The sequence below is a fragment of the Excalfactoria chinensis genome, chromosome 15, assembly GCF_039878825.1.
Source record: "Excalfactoria chinensis isolate bCotChi1 chromosome 15, bCotChi1.hap2, whole genome shotgun sequence".
NCBI classification, from domain to species: Eukaryota; Metazoa; Chordata; class Aves; order Galliformes; family Phasianidae; genus Excalfactoria; species Excalfactoria chinensis.
In genome coordinates this window covers 7,880,782-7,908,170 of record NC_092839.1, presented here as the reverse complement: position 1 = coordinate 7,908,170, position 27,389 = coordinate 7,880,782, and the positions used below count along the sequence as shown (strand labels likewise).

At 45.7% G+C, this 27,389-nt stretch overlaps 1 protein-coding gene across 1 annotated transcript; it reads right to left on the bottom strand.

Annotated features, from left to right (window-relative positions):
• Positions 1-28: 28 nt before the first annotated feature.
• Positions 29-27,389, bottom strand: COL9A3 (collagen type IX alpha 3 chain). Its single transcript, XM_072350518.1, has 32 exons — positions 27,107-27,389; positions 25,824-25,892; positions 21,616-21,651; positions 20,865-20,936; positions 20,555-20,608; positions 17,450-17,485; positions 16,232-16,255; positions 15,663-15,716; positions 14,961-15,014; positions 14,332-14,373; positions 12,904-12,960; positions 12,528-12,581; positions 12,007-12,060; positions 11,400-11,453; positions 10,798-10,851; positions 10,138-10,191; positions 9,730-9,783; positions 9,384-9,437; positions 8,688-8,741; positions 8,190-8,234; positions 7,628-7,681; positions 7,326-7,379; positions 6,893-6,946; positions 6,205-6,276; positions 4,479-4,514; positions 3,849-3,893; positions 3,475-3,507; positions 3,208-3,354; positions 2,782-2,836; positions 2,039-2,221; positions 1,724-1,801; positions 29-1,036 (listed from the first exon to the last, which is right to left on the bottom strand). The coding sequence occupies exons 1-32, from the start codon at positions 27,170-27,172 to the stop codon at positions 861-863; spliced, it is 2,028 nt and encodes a 675-aa protein (XP_072206619.1). The 5' UTR covers positions 27,173-27,389; the 3' UTR covers positions 29-860.

The window sequence follows — 27,389 nt, the reverse complement described above, 5'->3', positions numbered from 1 at the left end:
ACGTTTAGAACATCACAAAGAAAGGGTTAGAAAAAAAAAACTCCTTTTATTTTTACAACAGTTCATACAAGTCTTTTGGTTAATTTTTGGCTGGACTTTAGAAGAGCATCCATGGGGCTTCTTTCATGATTACTGTGCAAATAGCTGAAGTTGAGGTCATGAAAATGCTGTTACTTCCTTTGATATCATATGGAAATACAAAAACTCTCCCCTGTGAATTAAAATAGATACGTTACACCTTTTGCAGCATTTGATTGCAAGAGGCTCAGTAATTACTAGCTGGGCAAACATGGTGCAGTCTGAATACTGATAACAGGCAGCATATATACCACAGCTTTATGGTCTTAGCCCAGAGCCTGAAGGTGTTAAAATACTGGATGCTTCAATGCCTTATTTCCACTGCTGTAAGCAGCAATGAGGAGCCTGAAACCTGAACGTTGTGTCTGTTGGTGCACAAACCTGCATGACTGAAGTCAGTGGGAGCAGCACGGAGGAATTCAATTGACAAAGGATCAAACATTGATAGAGAAAAGCTGCGCTAGAACAGCTTGGGAGATGATGGTAGAAAGGAACACTTCCTCTTGCAGATCTCTTCAACATAAGGAGGCAGGGAAGGTGAGGTGATTTAGCAGTAAAAATTCTGGAAAAGAATTGGGGGAAGGAGGCAAAATGCTCGTAAAGCATCTTTAGTTACGGCTTTCATCTGATGCTTTCTTTTTCATAGAACTGAATTATTGTGTCAAAGTCTCCACTTATAATAGAAGGCACATCTGTCCATTTATCACTAGGAAGATGGTCTGTTTTCTTACAATGCACTGTTTATTTAAATATTCAGTCACTTCTCCCCTTCTTGTACTGTTTTATGACTTTTTGGAAGTCGATGCTCCGACAGCTCCCATACAGGCTGATGTGTCACAAATGCCTGGAGTTCCCTGAGCCCCAACAGCACCAGGAGTACCAGGATCCCCTGGAAGACCGGGTTCACCCTGAGCACCATCCCGACCGTTCTTAGTAATTCCAGGTACACCAGGAAGTCCTAAACAAGAAGAGGGAAAACATTAACATGTCATATTTTGACTTTCATTTAATTTATATATATAACTTTCCAAGTTCTTCAAACACTTTATCTGTATATCAGATTTGTTATGACTTGTTGGATACGAGATGTTGAATAAATTTTACCCTGAGTTTGCAGTACCTGTGTTGGATTTTTCTTTAGAGTACCTTTAGGTTTGCTGGCATTACCTGAGTGTAGTTAAAGGTGGGTGTTTAACCTTACGCTGCACAGTTACTATTGTTTACTGTATGGGTCAGTTTGGACTTTTTGCTGACTGCAGCAGAACTGGATTCCTCACTGCTACTTACCTTAGTCCATGAAGGACACGAGTAAATTTGTGCCCACGTTTATTCTGCAGTGTCCCTGAATAGTTTTGCTTGCTAGCCAAGCTCCACCCCGACCTCCTGCTCCCCAGATCCCTCCTTAGTGGGAGGCAGTGCCATCCAGCTGCTTCAACTCACTGCACATCCCATAGTCTGATCATGATTAAGCATCTTTCTACGTGCTTTAGAAAATATTCATGTATCGATGGAAACTATTTTACGGAAGCAAGTGAGAGACAATGGCATATAAATATTCTCTTTTAATGAAAGCATGTGGATGCAAAGCTGTCCTTCTTAGCTTTTACTTTAGTTATGACTCATTACATTGTTTGCACAGGCTTACCTTGAGGCCCTTGATCACCATCAGGCCCATCAATTCCGGGTCCGGCTGGTCCTTTATCTCCCTTTTCACCAGTGTCACCTTGAATCATAAACAAACAATGTCAGTGTTTTTAAAAGCAACGAGTTGTAAAATCAAAAAGCCTCAGCTCAGTGCTAAGATCTTTGCCTGCACAGCATCCTAAAAGATGGAAGCAAAACCATCCTCTAGAACTGTCCATACAAAGACTGATCTATTCTCCTCTACTGCTGAAATCAGTACCAAGTTGGTCATTTACTTCAGTGGGCATAAGACAGAAACTGCTTGGCTCAGTCTCACCTCTGGGACCAGGATCACCAAGCTCTCCTGTTGGCCCTCTGTATCCAGGGGGACCACGAGCACCAGGATGGCCGATGCTTCCTGTTGCTCCTGGAGGACCCGGCGGACCAGCAGGGCCAGGGCGCCCCGTCATCCCAGGAGATAAAGGCTTCCTCAGGTTAGCAGCTAACTGTGCAATTTGATCTGAAAAACAAAACCACAATAACGGCACCTTACATTAAAAACTGCACGTCCAACATTTGCGCTCTTGGCTATTCGGTCAGAAACCTGCCTGGTGCCTTTATGCTATTTTCTATTTCCTAAACCACTTTGAAACAGGGTGAGTACTCTGGAAAATGGTACTTCATTTTAAAACAAGTCCTCTGCTGGACAGAACCTCTAAAGGCAAAGCAGTAACGTCAAGGAAAGAAAGACACTCGCTTGGAGCTGGCTTGAGGACCGGGATGTGCCATGATGGGAAAGCTAGGAGCTGACACAGGTTCTCAGTGACACAGGTGGGGGGCTATGAGCACTGCTGGCAGCACTGTGTGTGTTGCCCCAAGGAATCATTAAAGAAATACTCAATTCAGGAACATGAAAGATCCCAAACAACAATTCCCTGAAGAATTTCCTTCCATTAACAGCCAATGTGTTTTTCTTACTTCAGATAAAAAGGAACAAATCTCAGCAGACGCCTCATGTTCAAGGTCTCATCTGCAGCCAAATACAGTAATCGAAGTTAGTTTTCTCCCAGCAAAACTCACCATTTATCATTTCCCCACAGAGTTCTCTTATATGCTGTTCGCTGGCCTCTTTGCCCTGCAATTAACAGAGAAGTCCTGCTTTATGCAAACCACATTATTGATAACGATCACTAACAGATGCATCTTGACTTGAGATTCACTTCCAGCAGCTCAGGAAGCAGCACTGGATCCTGCCTGAAAATGAGATGGATCTTTTTTCCTCCTCTTCAGAAGACGACAGCTTCAAGTTAGAAGCTGTGTCACAATACAAATGGCAGAGATGAACATCAGCATTTCAGGGCAGGTCTAGAGTCTGGGCCTCACCTAAGTGCCAAAACATGAGCCTGGACCAAGAGAGAGCTCTGACACCTGGAGCAGGAGCTGTGTGCAATCCTTCCACTATTCAGTGCAGTGAACAAATGTACCACAGACACAGACAATACTTACAGGAGGTCCTGGTTTGCCTGTGATGCCAGGTACGCCCTGCTCCCCTTGATGGCCCATAGGCCCTGGGTGTCCTGGGATCCCTGGAGCTCCAGCTGTCCCGTTGGGTCCTTGAGCACCCTTTGGACCCAGTTCTCCTCTTTTTCCTGGCTATAATAAAGAAAAATAATGCAGCACTTAAAGGTCAAGGAACTACATCACTGGAAAATAGAGTAAGCATGTTTATAACTAAATGTTGTGGGGCATAAGTCTGCCGTGCCTGACACATACCTCTCCTTTTTGGCCGGGAGGACCAAAGGGACCCTGTTAGAAAGATAACAAAAACATGAAAGAAAGATCCTATGGAAAATGTCCATTGAAAGTCCTTTCTCCCACTCTGCAAGGTCTGGGAAGCAGTATTGATGTGCACATGGCATGCAGTGGGCCACTCTAGTAAAAGGGCCAGGAACGATAATGGGATATTGCAGACCAGATCCAGCCCTGGCACCAATGAACTTGCCTTGCCCCCCCAGCACCCTTTTTGCAGCCAGTGGTGCACTGATGGCATCTGGAGCACTTGCACAGTTAACACATGCTGGTTGTATTAGTTCTGTACATTGCTCTACTGTTTACAATTCAATTCTACTGAACTTAAGGACACCTACCAGTTCTCCTTTGTCACCTGGGAGACCATCTGCTCCAGCAATGCCCTGAAAGCAGATGGCAGAATTAACACAGCACCTAACAGCACACACAGGTAACTGGCAAGAAGGCTCACTCTGAGACCTGAACAACCTCAGCTCCTAATGGAGATGGGGGCACTTAACAGCTTATTATCCATCACCCCCAAGAGGAAGCACAGCCTTAGAGCAGTGCGTGGTGCAGGCAGCTTGCACAAGGACAAAGAGATGCCCCTTGCCACGTCTTGGCACTTGGATGCCTGATGGAAGGCGCTGGAGGCAACACAAATCATTGCACACGGCTGCTCTGGCACTACTCCACGTGCTGTGCAGCAAAGCTTGCTTACTGCACGGCAATTAGAGCAGATAATGAACACTGTTATGGTGACTGTATGGCTGGAGAGAGAAAGTTAATGCAAGACAGACAGAGGACAGGTTGGCTTTTCCCTTAGCAACAAAACAGAGACCACACAGGCACTGAAACTGGGAAACAGAACAAGCAATGCTTGCTGGAAAATCACTTCTGCAGGAACAGAGTCAAGCACCGACCTAATTTCCATATTCAGTGAAAATTACATGAAGCTCATCACAGAAAGAAGAACAACCTTCGCTTACCTGGTTACCTTTGGCACCAATAACACCAGTAGGACCCTGAGAATAAGTAAAAGAAAGGCAATGAGCTCTTGTGAATTCCTGGTGCACACACACACAGCGGTGAGTCAGCCTAGACAGGAGGGATCAGTGCTCATTCACATTTCTCAGTCATAGGAAGAGAATTAAAGCCTCTCTGCTGCTCCTGCAGCACACTCTGCAGCTCAGGCCTCAGCCCATGCATTTTATACCCTAAGAGCAACAGGATGCATTTCAAGTCTTAAGAGCATCAACAGCTCTCAGAGATTTAGAGTTCCTAAACTAGAACTAGAGCTCCTCACATGGAGCTTCAGGGAACGACACAGGAATAAAATACATCCCAACGATGCACCATTTTGCCCTTCAGATCAGGTTTCTACAGCACATTCATCAACCTGGCACCTTCAAGCTGATTGTTCTTTAATAACCAGACCCGCAGACGGCTCGGCAGGAGGAACCCGAGAGGCAGACAGGAGCAGAATAAGGACCTGCCATTTTGCTCAAGTCAAGCACTGGATACATTCATAAAAGGAGGGGGAGGATTTCTGCTAAGGAAGAAATAATTCTTGGCACAACAGACAACAGCACGTGGAAACGCAGGAACTGCTATAGCTGTAACTCCTGTCTCATGCCTGCCAGTGCCAAAGGCAATATATTCTTTCTTGAACGTCACCACCTAGACCTACACCTCCAACTTTTTGGACCCCTGAGGCAAGTGGCAGCTATACATACAGAGGTGGGAAGCTGCTGGGGTTACCCAGCCCTGACACAGCAGGTTCTCCTGGGAAAGACTGTTAATGAGCTGCAGGGGTTAAGAAATAATCAACAATTACATCTCAGAGCGACCACGCTTAACTTCAGAGCCAGAATTAAAACCTTGCTTTAAACATAACTTTTCCCCCTGAGCGGCTCTGCAGATAACACTGCTCTGTGCACGGCCTCTTTCCCCTCTGGAACACACGTTTCTCATGGCAGCAAAGCCCTGAACACGGGCAGAGCCACAATGCTGCTCCTGTCTCACACCTCAGGCTGCACTGAGGGCCTTCTTTAAACCCACACAGAGGAGCCTTTGTGAAATCCACCGTTGACACAGAAAGTTCACCTTAATGCTGGAGTCAGGGCAGCTGCCCAACGCACGGCTGCTGCTTTCCTGCAGGCCCTGAGCAAATGCCATCTGCTTTGCCCTGCTGACTTCTTTTAAACGAGAAGGAATTTACATTTACATTAAAAAGTTGGATTTGCTCTGAGGCGTGGGGCCCCGTGGTACTGTTCAGAAAGGAATCACAGAGCAAACTATAGTTAGAAATAAAATCCTGAAACCCTAATCAAGGCATTTGAATGACAGGGTGAATCAGCTCTCCTGTGCTGTAAGGGGGGGGGAAGGTGGGAAGGTTGGAGTGGCATGCAAAACAGGAGACAACAGTTGTCTATTCTGGCTTAGATAGGATCCCATCCTGCCTGGAACTACCAGGGGCTCCTGCACTGGAAGGGAAATGGGCAGGAATAGGAGCTGAGGCAGATAAGAGGCAGATGCACGAATCCTGCTGCCTGCTTGGGGCCCAGCTTGGGCATGCAGGACAGGGGGGGCATCTCATGTGCCAACCTGCATCCACTTGCTGTGATGACATCAGCTGTGCTGTGTTGGGGGACCAGCTAAGCTCTATTTTCACATCTCCCAAACAAGGAGTTACAAACATCATCTTTTCCTTACCCTGTCACCAGACTCTCCACGAATTCCAGTTGGACCAGGAAGGCCAGGTTCCCCACTGGCACCTTTGGGACCCTGTTAGGAAAACAGCCAAAAGAAAAAGAGAGCTACAGCTTAGAGGAACAGGGAACCCTGCATGACATCCCCGGAGCTCATCACATTTGGAAGCACTGCCTGGGATTTCCGCTCTTGTTTGTTCCCCAGGGACCATTTGCTTGCTGTTGGCATTGCTTTTTCTGACTGCTCAGTCTGTGCAGCCTGCTCTCATTTCTGGTCAAGCACATTGACCAGGTGCACCAGCTTCATTGCTACTAAAACCACATCCCAGGAGCTGGCAGCAAACACCTGGGGACAGAGAATGGTTGTAAACCAAGGAGGGAGAGGAGAGGTAGAATGAAGATGAGTCCTCTGTGCTGCAGAAGGGAAAAGGAGCTCACTGATGACACCAGGTGTCCAGGCGGAGGGTCCCATACATGGTCAAACTCAAACCCTTCTGATATAAACACTAAACATCAGTTCCAGCAGGCAGCTTGTCCACCCTGATGTTCTTTCTATTGCAGTGTGTTCATGGTGGTGTTAACCCAGTCCTGGCAAGTGGAAGGACATTGCTTCCCCTCATTTGCTGCCATCACACAATAAAAAACACACCAGAACACGATGTGTGTGAAGTGACCCTTGTCTGTACACTGACCTGGAAGCCTCGGACACCAGGGGCTCCAATGGGGCCTGGCAGACCAACGGGACCCTGGAAACATAAGGAGATGATTCAGGCTCAGGTATCTCACCTGTGTCATTAAATGGCTCCATCTAACAGTGAAAACATGCAGTTTCATGCTGCAGAACACTCATCCTGTCAATACTGTTACTATCAATAAAAAAGCTTATTTGTATACATTTGTGGTTAAGAACGCATTGTGCTCATGAATGGTACAGATTGGTGACAGCAAAAGATGAAAGTACACCCAGAATAGCCCACACTGAGTTAGCTTACAGGACAGCGACTGCTCAGCTGCTGAACTGAAGGCAGTATAATCAGAGACTGTGGCCATTTGTGATTAGTCTCTGCCTAAAACATGTCCTGAGCTCTCCTTTGGTATCTGGTTCACAAGCAGCACAGTACTTACAGTTGCTCCTCTGGGTCCCGGCAGACCTCTATCACCAGGAATACCGACATCGCCCTGAAACAACACCAAAGTCATCCCTGGCACTCAAGAGCATCAAATCCTCCTTCCCCAACCCACTGCAGAGCCCAAATATATTACTGGATCCCAGGTTACTGCAGTCAACTGGGCCACTCCACCTGTCTCTCTTGTTGCTGGAAAGCTTTCCTTGTGCAGGGAAGCAGCACATCAGGTTCAGCATCACAGTTTGGTTCGAAGCACACTCAGCAGAGCTCACAATAAATGTAAATGAAGGGGATACGTACGGGGATACCTGGCTCTCCAGAGGGACCTGCCTCTCCCATCTCTCCAGGACTGCCCTGCAGAGGAAAAAGCAAACACTCCATTAAGGAACAGTTTCAGAGAGCCATCTCTGTCCTATCTAGAGAAACAAGCTGGAAAACAGAGTCAGAAAATAAGAACAGCTTTAAGCTTTTACAGTTTCAGGGCAAAGAGGAGAAATCCAAAGGACACTGAAAGAACAGGGGAAGGAAAGATGAGATAGTACTGCTAGGAAACGCTCAGTCCTTCTATTCCCAAAGATGAACCTCACTCTCAGGACCTTGACAAAAAGGGGCACGCTTCTCTTCTGAGCTTGTGTAAATGACTGGTGAGACTCCTGTGCATCTGGTACATGTTCAGTGAGCCAGATACAGCAACTGTCTCAGCAAGAGCAACCTCTGTTGCTTTACCTCCTCAGTGGCAGGAACACAGACACTAATCGGGTCAGCCCCCCCCAGGGTGCACCTGCAGGCACCGAACCTTTTTGCTGTGCAGGTTAATGGCTTCCCCACCAGAGCCCATCATTAGAGAGACTGACTCACTTACTGGTTCACCTTTAGAGCCTTTAATCCCTGCTCTTCCAGGCAGTCCCTGGAAAAAAAGAAAGAAAGATAAAAAGCAGTGTCAGAAGAAGTCAAGGTATTAAATGTGTTATTCTAGTCTGATTTGTCACACGTGCAATAATGCAACAACAACATTAGGATCAACACACTTCTGAATCACAGTCGGATATACCCCAAATTTTACCTCCCTGCATAAGGGATGCTCATCAATAGGATAGAAAAGAGAAAATCCCTCTCTGATGTAGATTTTAAATAAGGCCAGATGGCCAGAAGCCAGGGCTTTACTATGCAATTATTTGGTGCTAGTCCAGATGTTTCCCATCGTCTTGTACATCGCTCCCTGTCTGTATAGTGGGGAAAACATACTTCCTCTAGCATCAGGTGGGTCCCTTTGTGAGACAGTGCACAGAATGAAGCTCCCCTCTCCCAGCCACGCTGCTTTTATGCCTTAGAGGTGAGCAATCACTGCTGTCATACTCACAGGAAGTCCGTTTGGCCCCTTCTCTCCAGGAATACCCATACGAGCTGCGTCACCCTGTGGATATCGAGAGGTTAGGAGAGACCTGCTGCTGCTGGAAAGTGGTCTGACACGAGGAGATGACACATTCCCTAATAGGCATTTGCAGTCTTCTCCCTCCCCACATGTGCAGGTCCAAGAGCCTGTTTTGTCTACAGGAGGCCCACTGGACACAAGGGCTGTTGGGTGCTTCCAAAGATCCCTTGCAGCTCCCAACCTTCACAGTCCGATAACTTACATTCCTTGGCAGCACGTGGTGCACACTGTTCCTGTGGGATCACTATTCAAAAAGCAGGCAACAAGTACCTGACAGCACTTTGTCTACAGGCAATTAAAATAAACAGATGTCTCCACCAGCAGATGTAAAAAGGCATCTCTGAAGGCCTAGAGTCAGCCAGTAGGAACCACAGAGCACAGGGACACAGTTTAGATCATACATGCACGGCCCTTGCTGTGCATCTCCCTTCTTTAGGGAATTTCCTTGGGATTAATTAATATAAGTAACTTCACTCTTCTTCACTAGTCACACTGGTGGAAAACTCTAAAGGCAAAAGCTTTCCAGCAGTGCTTTTTCCTTGACAAGAATCAGAAGCTTTGCAACACCCACAGGACAGTAACAGAAGCCTTTCCTGCACAGTGTGTAAGTAGGGCTTTACAAACCTTCTCACCATCGTGTCCAGGAGCTCCATCCCGTCCATCCTTGCCAGGTATGCCCTGCAATCACATACAGCGCAGGTTACAAGGCAGACATTGGGGTCGCAAAACACATTTGCAACAAAGAACCTTTGGGCCATGGGATGTCCAGCCATACTTAGGAAACCAGGGGAGAAAAATGAAGAGCAGTGCTACTAGAGCCTGGTCCAACCAGGATGACACTGAAGGTTATGCAGATTCACAGAGCAGAGGGGCTTGAAAACAAAGAATTTAAGATGCAATATCTCTGCTATCATGTTTTATCTTGTCATGTGCAAGACAGAGAGACTTACATCCTACTTAATTGACTTACAGGTTCTCCTATGAGCCCACGAGCCCCTGGGTTTCCTTTTGGTCCGGGTCTACCCTAGAAATCAACAATAAATCCGGTGTTATCCAGGACACAACCCTTATGAACAATCAGTAAAGCACGGCAACATTCAGACTCTGTGGGGACATCAGAAAACACATAGCACTGAGAGCAAAACCTTCTTCAAAGCAGGATGGCCAGTTAGCCCCTGCCACTGCCACCTCCCTACAACAGAGCTCAGCCAGTAACAAACAGGTCCTTAAATTCTGCAGTGCTTTAGAAACGGACAGTGCAAAGTGCTAAAAAAAAACCCCACAAACCAAGGGGGACAAGCCATAATAAAGCTGTCAGACAGACTGCTCTGAATGTCGCATCCAATGCTGGAGCGGATGGAGGTTTTACTGCACTTACAGTATCGCCTTTGGGCCCTCTGAATCCTTGAGGTCCTTTGTTTCCTTGGTCTCCCTAAGACAAAAGGGGAAAAGCCATTAAGTATTTTCATCGCTCTCAAAGACTAATGCTTCCAGAGTGTAAATGATGAAGGGTTTTTTGTGCTGTTTGCCAGCATTAGCAGAGGCGTGAGTGTACACACTCCCTTAGGAGCTGGGCTGTACTTTCTGTTACACTCTGTAATTCCTGAGACACAGATGAATTGCAGCAAGGACTTTGCAAGCAATCCCTCAGGGCAGAGACAGTCTTTCCCTTCATCTACTGAAACATTTTCTTTCACCAGAAACAGCGGAGGAAGAAAACCTAATGGAAAATGCTCTCAGAGAGGCCATAATTCTGCAGATACAGATGTAGTCTTTCATTTGGGCATGCAAAGGAAGGTACAGGGGTCCTTCCACAGGCAAGTCTACAGAATAGGCATGGAGCGCGATGGAAGGAAAGACACTGTGAGATGTGGGTCAGGTGAGATGGCACTGCTTTAACTGGAGGGAAAAAAGTGATGGGAATAATCTGCTGGAGTTGGTATATCTCCTTCCTGCTCATTGGCAGTGGAGGGCTTTGCTCATAAAGGATAAACATTAGGCTTTGGCTGTGGAAGGCAGGCCATAAAGCAGCACATACAGCTTTCCCTGGAGGTCCTGGGATTCCAGGCGGCCCTCTGAAACCAATGTCACCCTGCAAAGAAAAACACATCGTTCTAATGCTGCTGTTGGCAGAGGGTAAGTAACAACATCCCTACCTCATCCCACAGCCTCAGAAAGCACACAAAACCCCGGAAAGCCACTTCATATCCCTTACTAGTTTGTAAAACAGACTTGCAAAAAGATCCCCCTCTGGACAAGCAAGTTTTTACTCCAGATCTCCCCACCATTATGTTTGCAACACACTGATATCATTCACAGCCTCGATATCTTGCTCTCGTTCCTAAATCAATGCATGATTTTATCAGACTCAAAACCATTCAGTCTCTAAGGTCAAGGGACTCCGGCAAACTTCCAAAGCCATGATGAGATATTGACCCCATTCTCCATGAAGAGACTCCAGGCCTGATCCTGCCAGTCCCTCATGTATGCAGACTCATTCTGCCCTTGGAAGGTTGTTTTGTTCAGTGGCTGTACCCTGTTCCCCAGTGGTCTTCATTAATGATAACGGACACCTGCCAACTGGACTTCACATAGCAAAAATCAGTGGTGGAAGGAAAGAAATCAGAAGGTTTTTCTTACTCTGTCACCAGCTGGACCCATTGGACCGGGGAGACCTCTCAGTCCTCTTGGGCCCTAATTAAGAAAACAAATCAGTTAAAACCCTATTGCTGTTAAAACACAGAATGATGAAACAGAATGTCACGGCCATTCATCAACACACAAAACCTTCAGAAACACCATGGAATGGCAGAAAGCTCAGTCTCCTGTTGCACAGAAATGACCCTTCCCCCTTAGGTGATGACCTCACATTGACACTTGTGGAGATACTCCATGTAGTCAAGCTTTCAGGCTGCCTGCTTTCTGCAGCCCAATTGCCAGGCTGTCAAGCCAACTCAGCATCAGAAAGGGGCAAAGCATCCAGGGCTCCATCAGAGTCCCAGGATAGAGGTTATTGTTTGAATGTTTCATCCAAGATGAGGTGCCAACACCAAGACCTGAACAAAAGCTTTCTCCATCTAATATGATTTTACTTTTATTTTCCCCTTTCTCCCCCCACCAGCATCAATTTTCTCACGTGTTTTTTACAGAGAGGCAAGAGTTGCCCGTATAATGTGAAGTGATCAATGGCAGCATTCAGTTTCAGAGCAAAAAGGTCATGGGAATCAGTCTGAAGAGCGGGTGTTACCTGCAGGCCAACACTGCCAGGGATGCCTGGTGGACCCGGAGGGCCAGGGCTGCCCTGGAAGAGAGAAATGAATTAGGAAGAGCAGAGGCAGCATGAGCCTGCCCCCCAAAGCCTGTACCTTCCCATCTTATTCCTTCCTGAGCTCCCTCCCACCTGCATTTGTGCTGCAGTTTTTGCTTCTACATCATCTTCCATTTCTCCTACGCACCAGAACACTCCATCAGCCAGGAGTTTACCTGAGTGATTAACGCATGGCTTTTTCCTGAGCTGACATCCCCGCATACGAAACAATAGCAGTTAACTTATGGAGCTGATCTTAACATGAGGATTGTTGGGGAGATGAATTTCCTTGAAGTAGCAGCACACAGACACACATGCAGAGTAATGGAAGCAATCAGACTTCAGACATGACTTCCCTTTGCTGTTCAGCTCACTGCTTTACTCCCCCTTCTCATTAAAACTATTTGCTCTGGTGTTTTTAAATACCAAAGTCCCTCCCCACCCCTTAGATCAAGGTTTACCTTCTCTCCTTCTTTGCCTATTTCCCCAGGCTCTCCTTTGTGACCAGTGTGTCCCTAGAAATAAGAGCTCAAGTTACTCCATTTCCAGCACAGTCTTGTTACAGAACTTACATTTCATCAGATAACTGCAAGGCCCAAATCCACACGATGGAAACAATGAGAGAAATAATCTATACATGTAACACACAGATATAAAACAGATAAATAATCTATACATGTACAGCACAGAAAGAGGTTTAACTGCTGAGTGTGGTTTCCTGAGGGCTGCAACTTAGAATTTAGGTACCACAACTAAGCAAACAGAAAGCTGCCCGGGGTTCACAGTGACAACTGTTTTGGGAGACACCTCTGTCTCTGCAGATGGCATTTTTCTTACCTTGAAACCTGGCATTCCTGGAGGACCAGGAGGACCTGGTGGGCACAGAGCTGGGCACTGCAAGAAACAGGAGCACTCTGAGTTAGCGAATACACACAGAGCATCCAGGGAAGTGGGTTTCATTACTAAAGGAAGGGAAAAGGCCACGTCTGGAAGCACGTGTGGATTGTGGCTCTAAACCCACTAATTCACTCATACCATAACACATTCAGTGGCACTTCCCTATGGGAAAGAGGTCCTAAAACAGGTTCACAGACCCACAGCAACCCACAAAATAATGATTTCTGCTTGGTCAGCTTCACTTAGAGCATGCTTGCATGGACTGTGAGGAATTCTGAAGGCTGACAGCTGTTCACAGCCCAGAAATAATGGAGAAGCACAGATCCTCAGCAAAGCAGCTCAGATACCTTCATTAGGAACATTTCTACGCATGCATTGACCCCTATTGATTTCCATGGGGCACCTCACCTAACTGAAACAAGGGCAAGCATTAAAGCTTATCAGAAGGGGATGTATAGAAAATTAATCCCAATACCAACAAGCTGGTGCCTGCAGGTGTCTAGGGCTGGCTGAGCCCATGGTGGGGACTCTAGCTGGAGTGGGAATGAATCAGAGCATGGATGGAAGTTTAATGGGGGTTCCAAAAGCCTTTCTCTAAGTGCTGTGTAGATGAGTATTTTCTTCTGCAGCTTACACTTTAATTATTTTTTCTTTTAATAAAACTTCAGGCTACATCTTTGTGACAAGAATTTAGTTTTCTGGTACGTTCCACAGTGTAACTTAAATTAAAACTGCAGAAATAGTATCCTTTCCTATTAACTTCCACGTGACTTGCCATAAGGTAAGTCTAAACCGACTCTGAGTTTTTTGGGGCATGCCAATTAGAAAACCAGAGATGCTGTCACAACAACAGCTGTGAAATCTGGAAATGTCACTTCTTCCATCGCTCATGGGCTTCACAGTCCCTTCATTCCCTTGAAAGAAAGGAATCGAGGCGTCCTCATAAAGAAGAAAGTCTAAACAAAGCATATGCCCACAGGAGCTCCATGCCATCATCCATAGAAATAAACAGTGCAACACGCACAACCTTTTCTCTTGCAAAGCAGGATCGGAAACAGATGCATAAAAATCTGTTGCCACTTGCCAAATGCTAAAGTTGTTTTGTAGAGAAAGAATGTGTGCAAAACCTGCATTCGGGAAGCAAACTGGAAAGCAAAGATCATGCGGAAAAAAAAATCAGCATTAATATATCTACCTCCTTGCAAGAACATTTCAGCCTTCCAAACACCTACTCATTCAACACTCATGCTTCCTGCAATATGGCAGCACACTAGACCTATGTCTGCAGGTCTGGATGGCACACGTTGACCTTCCTCCAAGTATCTCACTCAACAACGATATTCTTGTGCTACATTAAAAGAAACCTACCTGAAGGTCCCCACCGCCTTCCGGAATGATGCCTGCAAGACCCTGAAATTCATAAGAAGTGGTCTTTAAGAATATCTAGGCAAACAAAAGGAAGAAACTTTATCTCCAGAAAAGGTACCTTACAAACCCAGCCCAGCTGAATTAGCACAGGGCAGATAACTTGACACATGGCGTGAAACAGCCCCTGAGCCTAGAGGGTTACTTATGAACTGCAACAGTCCTCAAAATGGACGTGGCAGACTTGAACTGGAGATGCACAGAATAGGGTGGAAAAGGTCCTCGAGCCTTAGGCCATGAAGGCAGCAGTTTCAGGGGAGCAGCTGTACCTGACCCTCTTTAGGTACTGGGGGAAGGCCCTCCTGGGACCTACCTGACCTTCTAAAGAAACTCAGCAAGCAGTAAAGAGAACAAACAATAAACAAACAGGAGATGATCCACACACTGAAGAGCAGCCAGTGAAGTCACTGCTCTCCTCGGGGCTCAGTGTTTAGAGGCTGCTGAAACTCAGCCCGGAGAGGGAGTGCTCACAGTAATTGCAGCAAATCAAACACACGCGTTCTGGCAGCAAGATGAAAATTCTAGACTCCCCATGGGAAGTTTCTCACATTCATTCACAACTCTCAACTTACGGGAGGTCCGGGTGGTCCAGGAGGCCCTGGGAATCCTGGCAGACCAGAAGGCCCCTAAAAAGAGAAAAAAATATATGAAGAATTTCTCTTCTTAACCATTTGGATGAAAACATGAAGAGAGAGGAAGGAGAGCTACCAAATGCTACTGCATGTTTGTGAGTGTGAGGCAAAATGTCTTAAATTAGACTAAAATGGCACCTTTCTGCCTGCAGAGGATTCTAGTGCTATCAAGAGAATAACAGATCCATGTGCAAGTATAGGGAGTAGAATGGAAGAATATAAGCTGTACCTACATCCCTGCTTCTACTGGCTCTGTACCTCTCCAGTGGTGCCGTGGGCATCAAGAAATGATTGCATGCTTCTACAGAATGGGCTCCCTCCAATCAGGCTCTTTCTGCTCTCACTGAGGGTGTTGAAAGCACACGCCAGTGGGGACAGATCTCTCTCCTCCTGACACTGACTGCTCTTTTGCTGTTACTCATCGTTGGTAAAAGATCTGTCTGCAAGAAGCTGAGCAGCAAAGCACTGCAGTGGTTGACAAAGGAGACCCTACAGAAGCTGATACAAGGGATAGCATTGCCCACGGACATTTGTAGAGCTTGCAGTGCCTCGTGCATCACGTCTCCAGAACAGAATAAGAAAACAGAAATGGATTTTGCTCTTCTGTGGTCGTGATATGTTTGATAAGTGGGAAAAACTCACCGGAGGACCCCGAAATCCATTTCCACCTGGAAGTCCACTGGGTCCTGGAGGCCCCTGTTGAACAGAGGAAAAAGCCTTACACCTCGGTGACCCCACATAACTGCCAAAGCCCAGGAGCAAACAGACTGGTTGTATTCATTTGCCTAATCACCCAGAGATGCCCAGCCCCAGACCCAGACAATTGCTTTGCCAATGCACTTCTTTCTACTTGCTCCACCTTCCCATGGAGTCTGCTGTCTGCATTGCCACACATTGCCAACATCTGCCCCACACTGACTCAGCTCTGAGGCACCCCGAGAGCCTGCTGAACAAAAGCTGCTGCTCCAGAAATGGCTACCTCCGGCAATTACAAGGCTGCTCTGCCTTGAATCAACAGCAGTGACTGGCTGCATTGGGGTAAAGATACACAAGAATGGTCCACAAAGCTGCCAACCTGCAGGACTCCAAATCCTGCTGTCCAGCACAAGGAAGGAATCCAGATTAACAAACAAACAAACAAAACCAACACAAAAAACCATCCCTTACATAGTCATTTAAACCTCTTTTGGATAAAGAATCTCTTTACTTACTGGAGGTCCTGGCAGTCCTTTACCCTGGAAACAACATTTAAAAAGATCACTTAAAAAATGAACGTACGACAGGAGGAGCAGCACCTCTGAAAATGCTGCTTCATTTGAACTTCCCTTTCAGTTCTCACAGCACTCTCCTGCCCACACTTACTGTAACTCGCATCAGAACACAGAGTCTTAATGAATCCTTTTGTTGCCTCTGATAATCTGCATTCCCTTTACACCCTTGTTACCTACGAGATATCTCTAAATAAAGCCACATGCAATGGTGACGTGGTAGTGGAACAGGGACATTTATGAAGAAAGCATTCTAATTTATTCATCTGCTTTTCCTGTCTTCAAACATTTGTTTGCTTCCTGAGACCTCATCTCAGCTGACACCCACTGGCTGCCCTGCAATGTGAGACCCAGACCTGGTTCAGTGAGGTGGGGGTACTGAGTCAGCTGTGGCCATCCAACAAAGTGAGCACTTATATACGTCATGCTGCCACGTTTGGGAAGGGCTCACATCTGCTCATGGCATTCGAATCAGCAAAGCAAGCTCTGCAGTTGAGCTCAGCTTCATGAAGAAACAGAAATACTGATAATTGCTGGGGAAGGGCGTTAAGTTGTTTAGCGTTAACTGAATGTCTTTCTAGATGCAGCAGCAGCTGTACTAAGAAACCCTTAGGCTTGATGCTAAATATGGATATACAGTTACCACTTGATTTGATGGAAAAGATTTAAGGGGGCTTTCTTTACAGAGACATCACTTCTGGTTGTTATGAGCTTAGCATGACTCTTCTATTACTCCATCAGTATAGACATTAAAGCTAAATACGACTTTCCAGTAGATAATGAGATGCTTAACATAGCAATATGGATTTCAAAATGAGCACAGAATGACCAGTGATGTCTATGTAGCAAAATAGCTCAATATATAAAAGTCTGTTTCATTTACTTATACAATATAAAAGACATTATCTGATAGAAGGAAGGTTTGATACATGAGTCTTCATCCCAAGCTTGGTGACTTTATAACATCTCTGAGACCAAGAAGCAGCTCCACATCATGAGAACAGTTCAAACATAGATACTTAAGCACCTAAAATGATATTTTCATTCATTCATGTTTAAATCTCTTGATCTGGGATACAAGGCTTCCCCTGTTCTCTTGGGGCAGGCTCTGGCATCCAACGACACACCACCCTTACACACATAGATCTGGGAGTTACTTACAGCTGGTCCAGGTGGCCCAGAAGGTCCTAATGCACCCTACAGGAATAAAAGAGGGCAAATTAGCAGGTCAATCAGAAACTCCCACATGGTAAGACATCAGCATCTGCTCTGCTTGGAAACTCCAGCAGTGTCTGAAAGAAACAGCACACAGCTGGGGATGCTTGGCCAAATGTACAATTACAAGGACAGAAACCTATGGGTAATGATGATCCTGTTGTTATAAATGACTTGATTGAACAACACTGTAAGACAGTAGGGAGCTTAGCTCTGAACCGGACCCAACAAATTCCTCCCCCATTTGTTGGCTGTGAATATCTAAACATTCACAAACTGTAATTTCATTCAGTTGAAATATTCTCATTCATTGTACTTGCATGATGTAGATTCAGTGATGAAATTATCTGGAACCATTTACATGATCTGGATTTGATCTAGTGTGTATTATCACTTCATACATCTCCCTGCAGGCAAAGGTTGTGATGGGGCAGCTTCTGCCTTCTCATTGGTTTCTTTGGCAAATCAATTCCCAATCTCCCTTTCTCTATTTGCATTCTACCTCTTAAGATCACCAAACTCTAGTCAAGCTCACATCTCAGACTCAAATCATTCTTGAAACTGCTGAAACAAAATTTGCTTAATTAAAGATAAGCTACCCAGCTTACTCTCAACCCCTTTGCTGCACTGCAAAGCCTTCCTCAGCCTTTCACCAGCTGGACTGACTAAACCTGCTCTCCAAAAGTTCTCAGGATGCTCTACCAAAAACATCTGGGGAATGATTTCCTGAGCAGGAAATAAGTCACATCCATAGGGCCACAGGGACAAGGCAGACGGGCAGACCAAGATGGCAGACCAAGAAAGCATCCCAGCACACGGCTGCTCACTGTGAGCCTGAGGATGACTGCAGCCTTTCTTAATGTTGGGCATACCAAATGAGATTAGAAATGTTTTCCCTTATTAAGTCTAAAGAGAAAGATACCGAGGGTCCGAGTGCCTCATTAAGAATAGCCTTGTGAGGGAAGGACTGTAATCCAATCAAAATCAGCTCTGCTGCAGATGTCAGCTCATTCATTTTTCTTGCTGCTGGTTACTCTGGTTTTCATCTGGTTGCTTTTATCTTTAGGCTGAAGTCTTTATACACCAATGCCTACAGGATGAGCTGAGATTTCTCCTTGTAGGAAACACAGCATTTCCAGCATCTACTGATTCACACCCTTAATCCTGCTCCCACAAACACACACAAAGAAAGCTGGATAGGCCCCTTCCACTTTGGCATTGTACTCAAAGTACCAAGTTCTGGTCCTTTCCCCTCCCTAATATTGAGGGTGTGGAGTGGAGCACTCAGTGATGAACATTTTTGGTGCAGTCATGGATCACCGAGTCCCTGAGCAAGCTGGTGTGACTCCATTAAATCTAAATGAAGAACTCTAATTTATACCTCTACTTTAATAACACTGACTCAACTCATTCTCCTGATAACAATGTTCCTTCTCTACTGAAAACAATCTCAGCATCATTTTCCATTTTAAAGCCATATGCTTTATGAGTGTACAACTATTGAGAGCAGGAAATACTTGATTAATATGGCATTACGAGCTCGTAAATAAATAATGCATAACTAAAAGCAGCCTTCCAGGAGCCCACTTCCATTTGCCAAACACCTTCACTCTCAGGCACTTCAGATCAGAAATATATGTCTATTCATAACAAGGCACAGTGCTACGCATGCCTTCAATCTCACAGCAGTCAATGGACATCTGCTGCTTTCAGTGCTTCCCACAGGACCCAACTGCCTTCTTAAACTTGTGCAAAAGAAAGTCGGGATAACCACGCTGCCCTTTTAGAGTGATAGAGCTTTTAGAGCTTCTTTTCTTTTTCCAGGCTTTTATTAGTCCAATTAAAATGATTTTCCAGACAGATCACTGACCTCAAAAAAAAAAAAAAAAGAAACGCAAACCAAAAACCTCCCATAAATGACAACATGCCCCAAGTTTGCCCCATGCTGACAGACTGAGTTAAGAGACAGGGGAAACCATGTCAAATCAGAACACAAAGTTACGGTAACTCTGTGTGCTAGAACACTGTGCGCTCCTACCACATAGTTGAAAGGGGAAGTTCTTGTGCCCAGGAATTATCTGCTCCATTACCCCGCTAACTCAGACTTTATATGCTAAAGTAGGCACGGGCAAATGTTACCACTGAACGTGAAACAGAAGCACAGAACGTCTCCGTTTTCTGTGTGGTCTGTAACACTTCTGTTGTAAAAATCGAAGCTCAGTTTCCCAAAGGAGCTGCAGTCTCGTCACAGACTGAGAGCTGTTGGGGTTTTGCAGCGCAGTGATCTGTGTTGAGCCCATCACTGCAGCCCCAAGTTCAACAGAACTGTGGACCAGCTCTAGATGCAACCCGTAATGATTTGTGATAAAAGAGAGGAGGATGGCCATGCTGTGCTGAATGGCTCACCTACACTTCATAACAGAGGCCTATATATCTTTCTGTCCCAGTTACAGATGACCTGAAGGACATCTATAGCATCACAGGCAGTCATTTCTTCCTGTGGTGTCCCTCAGCAGAGCCATAATATGTATGAAGTAAGAACCCCCACGCCTTTCTTTTTTTCCTTTCTATACCAACTAAGGAAATCTATTCCAAAGCAGCTAATAACGTCAACCACATGGACAGCCTCAGAATTAACAAAAGGCAAAAGTTTGAACAGCTAATACAATTATATCCATAACAGAACTGCAAACTGAGGCTCAAAATAAAGACCCAAATAGCTTCACTTTGATCAATGTTTTAATTAAGTCTATGGATTGCTTTTTTGGATGCTCAAAATACCACAAGTTCTGCACTGCTGTTTGCACTAAAACTATCCAAAGCACACTCAAAATCATGTGAAAGAAAGATGGATTCCCATGCCTTGCACCTACAGAAAAACCATTTGGGTCTTCATTTCAAAGGTCTAAGTGCTCTGCAAGGGTTCACAGATAAATAACCTGCCATCATCAATACCCCAGTGTCACCAGTTCACAAAGGTAGGAGGAGTCACCAGTGTAAGCAGTGATGAAGTTCCAATTCAAGGCACTGGGGACACAACGTGGTACTCACACGGTCTCCTGGAGGCCCATTTGGGCCAGGTGGGCCATCAGTTCCTGTTAAACCCTGTGGAAATACAATAAATGTAAAGACAGAGAAACACAGAAACAAGAGCTGTAGGAAACCTCTGTCATTGTCACATACTACCCGTATGTCAGACTTCCAGGAAAGCCTAACCTCTTCAAATCTCTCTGTAGTTAAACAGGAGAAAACCAGAAGCAAATTACCTGTACTGTTCCCTATGCATTTTAAGTACAGAAGAACAGACACCAAGACAACATTCATGCGTATGAAATGCTTAAATAGATGAGCAAATACTCACATCTACTCCAGGAAGGCCAGGCAGCCCAGCTTCACCAGCTGCTCCAGGCTTTCCTGGTGCACCCTTTGGTCCCTAAATCAGAAAACAGGCAATTCTTTATAATGTAACAAATGAAACACGGCACGTCATCTTCATCAGCACAAGATGGAAGTTCATCTGTTGATGTGCTAATATTACACCACACAGTGAGGAAGAATTACTCCAGAGATTTGGCATGAACCCATATCCAAACCCTGAACGTGTTTCAGTGCTTTAGCTCAGTTCTCTGCAACCCTGTTAATCATTCACAGGCATAGCTACACTTATACAGTTCCTAACAGAAGGGAAGAAGGGGATAGCATACGCAGCATGAATAAAGGGATAGGATACGAGACATGACACACTTTTCACCGCCATGTGTCAGACTGGGAGTTGAAGCAGACTCAAACTGATGCCAAAAACAAACATGTACATACAACTAGGTGCCAGCTTTGGTTACGCTGGCAATGGGTGAGCTGTATTTCAGGTACAGAATCATAGGATGGCCTGAGTTGAAAAGGACAGTAACAATCATCTTGTTTCAACCCCCATGCATGCATGTCCTCCTTTAGCAACAAAACAAGGGAATTTGTTTCTCCCCAGAACCAGTGCTGAGTTAACTTATGGGAATTCTGCTGCAGATCAAGAGGAAAGGGAGCCATAAGACTTAGCTCCCGTGCACTGCTTCTTCCTAAGAGAACAAACAAGTTGACAGCAGCCAGGTAATACTTACTGATGGGCCTGGCAAACCAGGAGGGCCCGGCTCACCCTGAGTAAAAAAAAAAGACATCAGAGTTAGTGATAAACATCTCCTTTCTGTTGTCTTCTTCTGACAGCAGTATGCACAACAGCCACAGTGCTCACACCTCCCCTCCATGCCCACACCAAGGGTTACCGTGCTCAGGATGAAGAAGGTAATGCTGCGGGATCCTGTTACCTCCTAAAGCAAGATGAACCTGGATAACCCTTTTCACATTGCCAGTAGCAGACAGGGAGCCTGAACACGTGGGTATCACAAGAGAGAACTGGAGTGTCCTGAACCACCCCCATCACCTGCTTTTCTTTCTACATATGCTTAGGAACTGTTTGCAATTTGACTTAGCAGCAAGCGAGGCACGGAGGAAGCTGGATGGCTGCTATAATTTTCAAATAGCTTCCATGATAAACCAGAGATGCTATGAGATGCAAGTATCCAGGACACACTATGAAAAGGTGATGCTACCACAAGTTTGGGACTAACAGAAAGGGAAGAACGGGCTCCAGCCATTTTCTTTATATGACTAAACCTGGACAGGAAAAGCAAATGAACAAAAGGCCCAGCTGATTTCAATCTCCTTTCAGCTCAGCCAGCCACAGTGGCATTCAGGAGCTCACACAGACCCCAGACAACAAGATGTTTGTGCTTTATTGTCAGCCCCTGTAAAAAAAAAACAGTTGTCTGCAAAATCCAGGAGCTTGTTGAAACTTAACAGTCTCAGCTCAGTTCCTTGTTTTGCCCGCAGACAAATTGCTTCGCTACTGCACGTCCCATTTTAGGTCCCTGGATGAGGACCTCTACTCCTGGCTTCTGGGTAAGTACATTAATAGTGTGAGCAGATTGTTTCTCGTGGGTGAGGAGGGGGCACAGGGCACACTGATATCTTGGAAGAGGAGAATCCAGATGGAAAAAGAGTGCTTGCTAACTGAGCAAGGTTGGTCTGATAATTAGGGGTTATTAGGCAGTAAACAAAGGCGTACAATTTATAGCACCATTCTGCATTTACTGCGTCAGCAGCTGTGAAGTCCCTGGGCTGTCCCATAGACTGGTGGCTTTGATTTGCTCAGCCGTGAGTTGACACACTGCACTGGTGGCTGATCAGTGCTCAGACCAGAGGGACATTACACAGAGGTGGCATTGTGCTCCGGCTTGATGAAGAAACTCTTTTGCTGTTCATTACCCGCAGACTTCCCATAAATAGTTATCGGGATCATAGGTGGGGAAGGTCCCTTGCCAAAGGAATGAAAGGAGCAGTTCTTCTTCAATGAATGGCTTGGAAAAGCAGCATCCCTCCTTCACCACACTACATTTCCAACCCTTTTTTCCCCTCCCCTCACTCCTGTGACAGCAATCCATACAGCAAGGTCACAGAACTTGCAAATGCTGTTTGGGACCATCTTAGACCTTGATCCTGCCATCAAGGACCCCTGTGGGACTCTGCAGGAGCTCCAGAACTTCAGTCAGATGAATCAAAGGCCTAATAAGTGTTTACACCCTTAATGCCAGATCACTGGGAATTAGTGGCAAAGGTTGTCAGCAAAAGGAAGTGCTCCCCTGGGTGCTTCATGAGAAGGAAGTCAGTTTACTCTTTCTTAGCAAGCCTGCATTAAAGTCAAGCCATGAGATGAAAAGTGGGGGGGAGAAAGAAAATAGAGCCTGATTTTTGATCAGCCACAATTGCTTGTTAGCAATTTGGGGAATTACATTCCTAGAAATAATTCACAGGAACTTGGCACTAATTCCTTTGATCACAACATGCTGTTCCTATTCTTGGGAGGGAGATTTTGTTTGGTGCTGCGTATGAAATGTGAAGCACGTTAAAGGCTGTAATTATAAAGATTTCAGAGGAACTGAATGCTGCAGCTCCCAGTGAAAGGCAGGAACAAGAGCAGCAGCTTCTAGAAATGGTCCTTATGGGGCTCATTCTGAGACATTCCAAGTAACTCAGCTGCATCTTGAGCACCACTCGTGGCTCAGGGCCTATGGTAAGGGACCACTGAGCACTTCGGCACCACTCATCAGTCTCAAAGCGACTCTTCCCACCTAGCATCCATCCAAAGCCATCTATGAAGCCAGTCCAGGTGGTGTGGCCTACACAATTCATAGATAGGGTCCAGAAGAGTTCTGTCTGTGCTTTAAAAGAAGTTGCAGCACTGCAGAGAAACAATGAAGTGCCTTCATTCCTTACAGAACTGACAGTATTACTCAGGCTCCACCCATTGCTGTATTTTATATGGCATAAGTGTTTGGAGGGTGCTGCCAGAAAAAGAGTAGCCCTTCAACTGGAATGCTGCATGAGCATCCTCAACACCAGCCACAGCATCTCTTCTTTTGTGCAGGTCTTTAAAGGTCTGACTGCCTGATTGAACTACAGGAGCTATCTCTGAACAGCTGGCTTCATCTCACCTTAACAGGGCACTTGACTCAACCTGCATCTGGATGAGGGTCGTAGTTTGAGCCTGTTTGAATGGCAGACCGCTCCCATTGCAGTCAGAACTCCACATCTGAAGGTGGGACTGCAAGACTTAGCACTTTAAACACTTTACTCAGCGGTTTGATTTATTAGGACTGGGTTCTTCACAATAATTAGATGTTATTTAGTCATTTAGTCCTGTTCCACTTGGAACTTTCTGAAGCTTTTAGCAGTGGATAAAAAGGTGTAGGTTCACACCATAAGGTTCCCATTTCCAACAGCCACCACAGGCAATGCAGCTCCTGAATAAGGTGCAAAATACACTGTAGAAAGGAGCGGAACAGCAGGATCACAGGGATCTGTTTCCTTCCAAACGTTGTTGCCTAGAAGTTGGTTACAACCTGAAGTCTGAAGGGCTTTGTCCCTTCCCAAATTCCTCTTTATACGGAATTCCTCTGCGTACAAAACCAGTCCCTATTCCACAAAGCCTGCTGGCCACAACACCATGGGCTCCCTGCAGCTGCAAGGAATGTGTTTCCTTTGCCCTCCTCCCCATAGGCCTTTTATCACAAAGAACAGCGGGGAGATATCAGCTCTGAACTTCACGTGCTGCAAAACCAGAGTGAGATTTCCAGTAAAACAACTTCCTTAAGTTGAAAGGACACTTCAGAGGGAATAGCTGCAACTGAGTGAGGTTTTCTCTTCAGACCAGCGTTGCTCACACAGCCTCTACGGAAGCTCAGCAAACAAAAAGGCTCCTTGTTCACCTCTTACCAGGGAGCTAACATATATCTTTTCCCCTTTACATTCTTATCCAAAAGAAAATGACCTGCAGGGAGTGAATAGAGTTTTTCAAGGCTGCTGAAAGGCTCAATTGCAATCAACTTGCTTTGGATGTGTTTTAAAATAACCCACCGTAGTTCATTATCAGCTTACAGAGACAAGCACTGCTCAAAAAGAGCAACAAAACAGGAAACTGTTCCTCTGTATTTGATACCACCTTGCTGAACATTTATCTGACACTAACCCATTGCAACCTGCAGAGTAAATACAGCTCTTCTCCAACAGACTCACAGAAGCAATGTTTAATTCCTATGGAGAACTCTATCAAAGGCAATAGGACAAGTTTTTTTCTCCTCTCTGATATCTCCTGGGGTACACAGCCTTCTACCTACACAAGACACAGGTACATCTATGGAACTGCCCCCTATAACAAAAGGTTGGGTTTTGTTTGTTTTTTTTTTGCTGTTTGTGACATTAAAGGCAACTTAGATCTGAAAACCAGGGGGCCAGATTCTGACTTTGCACAGTGTAGACTGGAGATTCTGCACTGACCCTGTTGAAATAAAACACAAGAGCAGCATTCATGTTGAGCTTCTTCAGGCTCTCCATGAAAGTGGATGCTCTGAAGCATCACAAACCCCTCTCAGAGCTACAGAACATGCAGTAACACTGACCCACAGCACATTCATGCACTCAGGCTTCCACATTAAAGCACAGCTCTGCAGGCACAGCTGTGAATCCTTGTTCACAAACTACCTTTATCCTGAACTCTCCTGAGATAGGATACAGATCCTGCAGTGAATGAGGGCACTCAGTGCCTCCATTCTCTGTCCTAACCATTGCAGGACAAGATCTTGTAGGTTCTCCAAACCCATTTACCTCTACAGCACAGCCCAAAGGCTCAGGAGGACAAGCAGCACTTCTCTGCTCGGCTCACTCTGCCTCTGCTCCACCCCCTCCCTCCCTTCCTCTGCCATGTGGCACTCACATCTATGCCGTCCTTGCCAGATGGTCCAGGGGGTCCTCGGGGTCCAGGAGGGCCTCGTGGTCCGACTCTCTGAGAGGGTTGGTGGGATGAAGAGGAAGAGAGAGATTATTTTTCCATCAGAATAAACACACAAGCTAAATAAGAAAGCAATTGTTGAGTTCCACAGCTACCTCACCTCACAGGGCCCCACACCGTCCTGGGCAAACTTAGAGGAGTTCAAAACAAGGCTCTTTGGAAAATACTTTTGAGTACAGCCTCAGCATCCCCAGCCCTTTTAGTAGATGGGGAAGGAGAGATGGAAAGCAAAGGAGCTTGGTTGTACAGGTTGTGTTCCTCACTGCCCATGGAAATGATCCTTATGGGGCAGAGGGGGAAATGTAGGGTTCAAGGAAAATAGGTGATAACGTGTGGCATTAAAAATGCATTCAGTCCCCAGCCTGATGAGTGTGATGGAGACAGACAGACACTGCTGAAGTCAGGATAGGAAAGGGAAAAAATCTCCTCTCTGAGCAGGATGTCATTTGAAAACCTGGGCTTTTGGATGCGTAAGGTTGGGGGAAGGAAAGAAAGGTCTGATAAATGACTTCTGTATTGAGAGGACTCCAGAGAGCAACTTGCTTTAGCATTGGCAAAACAAAGGTTTCATTGTGGAAGCAGCTCTGCTCACAGCAGTTGAGGGCAGCTCTGAATTTCCAAGCCAGACTGTAAAAATTCCTTACTGGCACAACAAAAAAAAAAACCTCACTGAGGAGTTATTTCCCCAGGCAAAAAAAATATTAACACCATGCAGGGAAGCTGAATATAACCTCACAAACAAAGTGAATAAGGATTAATTACGTTCTTTCATAAACGTGAAGCTTTAAAAATTCAGAGGGAAAGAATAAAACATTCTCTGACTCATGAAGAACCAGATCAGGAGATCCCGGGCACCTCATTGCTTCACCATGAAAGAGAACTGTTTCTCTTATAACAACAGCTCTGCTTTTCCTGGGGCTTTATCTCTTGCAGCTCTAATTGGAAAAGAAAAACCACAAACAACAAAACTTGCACAGAAAGTGTAACGCAGCAATTGCTGCACACAAGGACACAAAGTAAAAGCCTACTGATGCAGGAATGAAAACAGCTCCTTGCTAGGCACGGAGAGTGCACGCTTTAAAATAACTCTTGACTAATGACCTGCTATTTCCACATTTCATCCTGTAGTTACAACATACACACATGGAAACGTGTCTTTCCCTTCTGCACTCGTTTCTTGAACATAAAACCAATGTGAAAATTCTTACCTGAGCTGATGTTGTGGCTAATAGCTGACAAAGGAAGAGAAGCCCAAGAGTGGGGAATACAGTCATCGTGCCCAGGCTCTGTCTCTCCTTTTTACTCCTGGGCAGCCGAACTGTTTCTCTCCCCCTGGATCTTGGCTTACAAATGAGACTCCTCGCCTCCAGATAAACCTGCAGCTCCCAGTGGAGGGGCAGAGCTCAGGAGCACAGGCAAGAGGGGCTGAGCCCAGAGGAAAGAGAAGGCTTTGCAAGGAGGTGGGAGCAGGAGGGGGAGCAGCAGGCAGTC

Coding starts and splice junctions, on each gene's coding strand:
- COL9A3 (XM_072350518.1), bottom strand. CDS start 27,172: ATGACTGTATTCCCCACTCTTGGGCTTCTCTTCCTTTGTCAGCTATTA. Junction 21,652..25,823: donor CTGGCAAGGACGGCATAGAT/GTGAGTGCCACA, acceptor TTTTTTACTCAG/GGTGAGCCGGGCCCTCCTGG. Junction 9,438..9,729: donor GTGGGCTCATAGGAGAACCT/GTAAGTCAATTA, acceptor ATGTGATTGCAG/GGCATACCTGGCAAGGATGG.